Source organism: Centruroides sculpturatus, unplaced genomic scaffold (genome assembly GCF_000671375.1).
Source record: "Centruroides sculpturatus isolate CEXI.00-Female unplaced genomic scaffold, Cexi_2.0 scaffold1474, whole genome shotgun sequence".
Classification (NCBI taxonomy): domain Eukaryota; kingdom Metazoa; phylum Arthropoda; class Arachnida; order Scorpiones; family Buthidae; genus Centruroides; species Centruroides sculpturatus.
Window position 1 is genome coordinate 60589 of NW_019385938.1, and position 8026 is coordinate 68614.

The following is an 8026-nucleotide window of genomic DNA, read 5'->3' on the forward strand; positions in this document are numbered from 1 at the left end:
TCTATCTATTTATATAAATAAAAATGTAATGTTCGTTTGTTCCTACCGATTCCTTTGAAATTTTGACACAACGCTGCATTCGAATACGCACGTGTTTTTATATAATATACATGTCGAAATTCAACTCTACTGAAGGGAGATGGTTCTTCACGGTAAGAATCCTAACGATTCTTACCGTGAAGAACTTGGCTTCTATTATACTATTTTAGATGCGAGTTTTTGCGTTTTTGATTGCGTTTTAATAGGGTACGTCAACAGCATGTACACTAAGAAGAAATTTTTCGAAAAATTCCGCCCACGGGGGAAGTGTTATAAATTTATAATAGATACATTTTGAGCCACAACAACGCGTGGCGGGGTCTGCTAGTTTAAATATACGCGTCATTATTTAAAAAAAGTTTTCAATGACTTGTCTTCGATATGTCTATATCTATATCTAAAAAGGTAAAGTGCATTTTATACTGATTAATTTAAAACAAAGGATGTTTTTATCTCAGGCGTATCCAATCGAAAATGATTCTTGAGTATTTTATTTACTGTCAATTTTATCTGTCCTTGAGGCAATACAATAGGAAGAGCTTTTCAGTCGAACCACAGTTGCATGTGCAGTTATTTTAAATGTTTCTTTAAAGTATTGTCATAAAATTATACTCAGTAAAATAGTGAATATAGCTTTCTACCATAAAATTTTATAACATTCTATATAAAATGATGTTTTTTATGTCGTGTATTGGTCGACGTTTGAGTGAAATTAAAGTGTTTAGAGTAAGAAGCCAATGGAGGTAAGTAAAAATTAATTACAAATTTTTATTTGTGATATCTTCGAAACTGCAAGATGATCACGCCCATATACAAAGGAGCATGTAGGGACTGTGGTTTCGATTTGGTTTGATGGGATACGACAAAGCAACACATCAACGGTTAATGCCTCCATGCAGGACTTTCTATGAGAAACTGTTCCTAATTAGGTATTAGATACACGAAGAAAACCCGGAAAACTGTAGCGTGTTGGTTCACAACCAGAACTGTAGTTTTATCCACTTTGGTTTTATCGTTGACACATAAGGCCCAGAATTAGAGGTTATTGTCGCCCCTATTTGCGTATAGGACGTTTTTCACTGAATGTTATCTTCAGATGCTATTATCAAGAGCCTTTATCTCTCAGTTTTTGATGATAACATTTTATAGAATTATCAGATAATTAAATAATCACATTTTATGACAATGATAACAAATATATTAAATTTAATGTAAATTATATAAATTAATATAAATATTGATAAGACTATATCTTGTTTATAAACTCGCGTTGCCTTTACTGGTGCATACCTTAGAGGTTTAAGGGCAACATGTCAGGAGTTGCAATTTGGCACAGAGTATTAGGTGCCCAAATCATGTGCGCATAAAAAAATTCAGACTTGTAGGTATTCAGGAGACCGAGAACTGAGTCAAAATAAAATACAAAATGATGACATCTTTCTACAAACAGGCAAGAGTGAGCAATTTACGGATGCATATATCGTTGGGACATTGGAAATGCGAACGTTGCGAAATCGAATTTTGACAAACGAATCTTTGAAAAAACCCATTTACCTCTCTGGTCCCGACCTGCTGACGTTGACCGGTTGACCCGAGATATCTCGTTTCAGTATCGAAACGTTTTTGAAACTAGATGGCGCTAGTCGTTATAATTTTATATTGAAAGTAACTTCCGAAATATAATTTTCTTTGTTTTTACACTTGTTAATATATATATTTTGTTTGTGCAAAATAAAAATAATAATTTCGGACGATACAATAGCCACGATTATTTTTTTCAAAAATGGGAAATTTTCATTAGGCATCGATAAAAATTCAACCCGGGGCGACACGCAACGGAGAGAAATTTTGACATTGGCTAGGTTAATTTCACCGAAAATGCCTCGTGGCCATGGCCGAGGCTGGCGAAGTTTGAACGAGCAGGTTCTCTGAGTCTCTGAGACGTAGTCTTGTCCCAAAAATCGGCCTTGCCGTTTTACTTGTTTTAAAATAATTTTTAAAACTAATCATCTGAAAACAATGATTAATATTTGTTTTAAATAGATTAAGAAATCATATTTAATCTATTAAGCATAAAAGATATTTTGATAAACTGCAATAAGTGAAAGAATTTGTGAACTTTGTAATCTCATCAAAGATATTAGATTAAAATTCTGCTAAATCATTTTCTGTACATTCGTGTGAACAGANTCATATTTAATCTATTAAGCATAAAAGATATTTTGATAAACTGCAATAAGTGAAAGAATTTGTGAACTTTGTAATCTCATCAAAGATATTAGATTAAAATTCTGCTAAATCATTTTCTGTACATTCGTGTGAACAGAAATTTCATGACGTAAAAATGAATTTAGCGTAAAATCGAGGAGAAATGTTTAATCAATCATCATGTTTTCTATATTTTAACTTAATGATAAATCCGCCAGTGATAAATGAAATGCAGTGTCAAGGATCGCACTAATTCGGCTTTTATAATAAACTAGCTGGAAGGACCCGCTTCGCTGGGTTTTTATTTGTGGGCAAAAAGTAACGATAGTGAAGATTAAGATAATTACATTATAGCCAATCTTACCCGTTTTCACAAAATGCAAGAATTAGGTCCCCCGTTTCCAGACTAATTAGAGAATTTTTACGTCCAGTCAAACGAACTATTTTTAATTTGATCAATTTTCTGGAACGTTTACAATCGTTCTATAATCGAACCAATTCGAANAAAAGAAGCACATACAGTAAATATATATCTGGACAACTCGACATCTGCCTTACCAGTTAAAACCTCAGTCGAATGTCTATCAGCATAGGCCATCATATTGAATGCTTTATCCCAAAACATCAATTTCTTTGAGAGCCCTGGCTTTTCATGGTTAAATAGCTTTCTGAATTATTATTATTATTATTATATATATATATATATATATATATATATATAATATGGTATAGTAAATATATATTACAAAATGCATGTTATTAAATAAAAGACAATTTCATTTTTGAAATCCGATTTGCGCCCGCCACTACTTTTTTTTCAGTCTCGAATGCGCCCACGCCACAAAGAAGTTGGAAATCCCTGAACTAAAACTATCATTTTTACTAGTTTTTATCGACAATTTAACGATTTTTAGGTGGTTTTTAACGACAATAGATTTTAATCATTATGCAGTAATTGCCATTTTTTTTAAGTTTGAATAATTTTTATTTCAGCACGAACGTCGAACGTAAAATTTTATTTTCTTAAAGTGCATTTAGTACACTTTTGACTTGCTTAAAAGGTTTTTGTACAATAAAAAACATAATCTCTGCGTGATTTTATAATCATGCGATCGATATATATCAATAAATTAAAAGAATAAAAATGTATGAAATTAGTTAAACATGAATAATCTTTAATTTACACTGTTTTAATTGCTATGATATATTGTTTAACTATTTTTCTTTTTTGTTTGATAATATACGATTTTAAATTTGCTCTATCAAAACTTTATTCTTCTGGAATGTACTGTATTTCTTATATGCGTAGAGAATAAGTTTTAAACTATAATTTCAAATGAGCTAAACATTATTCTTAAATTATTCAATAAGAAAATGCTGAATATTTAAAAAGATTAAAAAATATCAATTTAAAATTTTTTCTTTACTATAATGAATTTTTAAGAAGAAAAAAAATCGAAGTTTTCTAAAGAAGAAAAGAAAATATATTTTTATATTTTTCAATATATTTATTTTGTTCGTACAAAATAAAAAAATAATTTTTAACGATACAATAGTCTTCGTTAGGCTTAACATCGACGAAAATTTAACGCGAAGCGACACGCAACGGAGAAAAATGTCAAGATGGGATAAATTAATATATTTTTCGTATATAATCGGTTATCCGAAACATCGATCATCCGAACAACCCCAATCCCCAATTGATTCGGATAATAGACGCTCTACTATATTTACTTTTTTATTGATATTTATTTGCTTTTTTCATTATCTTATTTTCATTATAAAAAGGATGTAACATAACAACGTAACACTTGGGCGATTTGTCAAAGAGAATATGAGAAACAGACCTATATCTAAGTGTTAGACAGATGAAGAAACATGGAAAACTTCACGTGGCAGTCTGTTAGTCAGATGAAAACCCACGATTAACTACAGATAGTGATGTTATCCACTCGGCCACTGGTAGGCTAATTATTAATATAAAAACCGGAGTGCCAAATAAGAAGTTATAATTTAATACACATCTAATTTAATTTTTTTATAATTACTGTATTTCTCTAGTTTTTAATATATCTTGTCAGTTGTTATGTGAAAGACCATTTTTATTAAATTCAATGAAATACTTTAAATTTTACAGTTATGCTCAACCGTGTTTGTAGGATAACAAACATGGTTATCTTAACATAAGTGCTATGATATTTTATGTTTACGTTTTATTGTATTCTTCATTTATCTGACTATAATTGTACGTTTATAATTTTCAATGAACTTTGTTTTCCATTTGGATTCTCAAATTCCTTTCATTGCACGATCCAAATGTGTTTTGCAACAAAATTACAATCCTACCAAGGAAAAGCGAGAATAAAAAACAATTATCCATTTTCTTCTTTAAAAAGAAAAATATGTGTATAATTTTGTGCGAAATTTCAAATAAAAATAATACAGTAGAGCGTCGTTTATCCGAAAGTCAGTTATCCGAAACACAGATTATCCGAAAGAGTTTCAGTTGGCAAATTTAAATTCTCGCTAGTGCTGTGGCGTTGCAATCTTTGGCTACATCTTGGGCTACTCCAATATTTTTTTTGTTGATGTGTGTGTTTTAGCTGGCAGCACTGGCACTTTTGTGTTGTGTTTTTCTGAGGACTGTGCGTGGTGCTGAATCGAACGTTTTTGATACTAGAATTTATGTGGCCCGCGATCAATCTTTCAAAATAGCTAGATGAAAAATTCTAACGCCTAAAAAAACTCAACAACTCACTATGCGTTTAGAGTTAACCCTCCATTACAAATCTCTTAAGTACAGCGTAGAGTGTTGATAAAGCATGATAATGTGAAAAATGTATCTGCAATCTCTAACTACAATTCAGTCTCTACGGGGTGACACCACAATGAGATCTCGCACCACCTCAAAATCTTACTAGGGCAACCTCTGGTTCGGCCCGTGGAAAGTTTCTTTCCAATCTGGCCCAGGGGCAAAAACTGTTGGTCACCCCTGTTCTAAAGTATAATTTTTTTTGTTTTTATATTTTTCAATATATTTATTTTGTTTGCAAAAAATAAAGAAATAATTTTTAACGATACAATAGCCACGATTATTATTTTAAAAAGTTTACATTAGGCTTAACATCGACGAAAATGCAACGCGAAGCGATACGTAACGGAGAAAAATTTCATCATGGGATAGATTAATATATTTTTCGTACATAATCGGTTATCCGAAAAATAAGTTATCTGAACAATCCTAGTCCCCAATTGATTCGGATAAACGACGATCTACTGTAGTTTAATTTTAAAGTCTTCTTTTTCTTTAATGTTCTGCTGTTGCCATCGTATCCATATAGCCTATCTTCTTCACCAGACTTTCCTGCTTATGGCTCTAAGTTTTAAGTCTTCGTAGCATATCTCTTCCTTCAGGTATTTAAATTTTCATGTTTGCGCGTGGATTTTTCGGTGTTTTCTCTATTTGTGTAATACCTTAAAAGGACCAGTTTCCCTAGAATGTCCTCCAGAGAGACACAGTGCCTTAGCACATTGTCCTTGTGTTGCCTTATCAACCCTCAACCCTACAAACAGTTTCTCAATTCGTTGTTGTAAATGATTATTTGTTTAGTTTTTTCCAAATTATACGTTTTCAAAAGAAGAAAGAAAAATATTTATTAAGTTTCTCTTAACATTTATCTAATTTCTAGATGCATTTCCAACAGAAGAGAAAAATTAATAAGTTATCATCATGAACCCGGAGAAACTCCTTTGAGTCCATTGACGCTTGGTGAAGTTGTGGATATAGCTGCTGATAATTGTGGAGATGACATTGGTTTTGTTGTACCTTACCAAAATATAAGAAAGACGTTTTATCAATTTAAAACAGACGTATGCATTATTTATTTTAGTTTTATGTATCTATTAAATTTATTGTCAAAATATATTATTTAGTTTATTTTTTAAATAAGGTAGATGAAGTTGCTTGTGGTTTGCTGGGTTTAGGTTTACAGAAAAATGACAGACTCGCCATTTGGTCTCAAAATTGCTACGAATGGATGGTTACACAATACGCCGCTCTTAAAGCTGGTCTATTAGTGGTAATATTAATTTTTTTGTTATATTTTATACGAAATTTATAATTTTATTATGAGTTTCTCGCATTAAAATGTTGCAAGTAAAAAATATATTGATGTTTTCTAATGATTTAAACATATTACAGTCGAATCCCCAATAACGGCCACATGTAAACAGTGATCATTTTTAGAAACAATTTTTTTGAATAAAACTGCACACAAAATAACCTTCAAACAATTGCCATTTACGAACAACAAACATTTTTTGAGTTTCCATCCTAAAGATACTAGAAAAACTCCTTTTTTGGTAGATTGGATGAATCCATAATAGGATTGTGGTTTTTCATGAATATGATTGGTCGACAACCAATTATATTATTCATTAAAAAACCCATGCACCTTTCCCATATTTTAAGAGACCAGCCAGAAGTCCAAACAACGCATCCAATCATATAAAAATTGTATAATAGTGTATTGTTTAAAATATACTTAGAATTTTTCTTTTTTAAGGTTTGTGTAAATCCAGCATATCGAGCAGCAGAACTCGAATATACCCTGCAAAAGGTAAATATTGTATTACTGTATTATTTTTTTTTATTAAAATGACGTTAATAATTCAGAAGTAATTGGGCTGTAATTTAAAAAAAATTATAGATTTATAAATTCCCATTTATCGTCCATCCGTCCGTCTGTCTGTCTGTCTTTACTTAATCTCGAGAGCAGAGTTAGATAAGTGTAAGACGAGATGGATATGGAAACTTTAGGGACAGGCGATCCCGATATATGAACTTTCGATGCAAACCGAAAGCCACGTTTTTTCAATTTAAAAATTTTCTCGTGAAAGGTGTTAGATGACCTGCACGACTGTATTTTTAGTAATTGTATGATGTATAGAGGAAACCTACTACTAATTTTAGGTGGAGAGCATATATTTTAAGTGAAATAAATTAAAAATATAATTAAAAATTGCAGCCCGGCATTGAGACGATGTCACGATAAATAATTGCTCGTTCTTATAATTAAAAAGCTATTTTTACATAAAATTCTTAAGGCAAGTTCTTTGAAATACTTTCAGATGCAGTGTAAAGTACTTGTTGCAGGTGAATCGTTCAAGAAGCAATCGTATTACGACATACTTTGTGAACTTATTCCCGAAATTCCTAATTGTAAATCTGGAAATATACAATCTCAAAAGTACGTTAAAATATATATATAAAACTTATGAAAATAAATATCTAGCATTATATAAGTGTCTATTGATTTTAATTTCAGGTTAAAGAATCTTAAACATATAATTAAAATTTCTGATAAATTGTTCTCGTAAGTAATCGCTATAAATTTTTTTTTAAAAATAAATAATTCATCTTTTGTCAAATATATTCTTATTAATTAAAATAATCATATTTTCTATATTTATTGAAAATAATTTTATGCAATTTTTTATTTATTATGACTTGTGGGGTATATAAAATTTTATTCATCCTAATATTTTGTTTTTTGTGTATTGCCGGCTAGATTACCCCATAATGATACATCACTTGTTTTTACTTTTTCTGTACTGAGAGTTCAAAGAGGACCCACAAAAATTCCTAGAGTATTTCGATCCCGGATTCCTCAGAGCGGCAATCTGCCCGTCAATGTATCATAATAAGAATATCATTCTATTGCTTGTCCATTAGTGAACAAGTGGATAAAATATTGAACAGTTTGTTGCGGGTTCGTGC

The 8026-nt window shown here is 30.9% G+C and overlaps 2 protein-coding genes across 2 annotated transcripts in view; one reads left to right on the plus strand and one right to left on the minus strand.

The window, feature by feature from the left end:
* The window catches only part of LOC111612702, a 22066-nt gene extending 19396 nt beyond the window's left edge, over positions 1-2670 (minus strand). The window contains exon 1 of the mRNA XM_023353945.1: positions 2612-2670. The gene's annotated coding sequence lies outside the window, so the exon portion shown is untranslated. The remainder of the gene's footprint in view (positions 1-2611) is intronic.
* On the plus strand, positions 482-7626 carry LOC111612699 (acyl-CoA synthetase family member 2, mitochondrial-like). Its single transcript, XM_023353939.1, has 6 exons — positions 482-782; positions 5937-6117; positions 6198-6326; positions 6813-6866; positions 7378-7496; positions 7575-7626. Exons 1-6 carry the CDS (start codon positions 709-711, stop codon positions 7624-7626), a joined length of 609 nt encoding a protein of 202 aa, XP_023209707.1. The 5' UTR covers positions 482-708.
* The last annotated feature ends 400 nt before the right edge of the window (positions 7627-8026 follow it).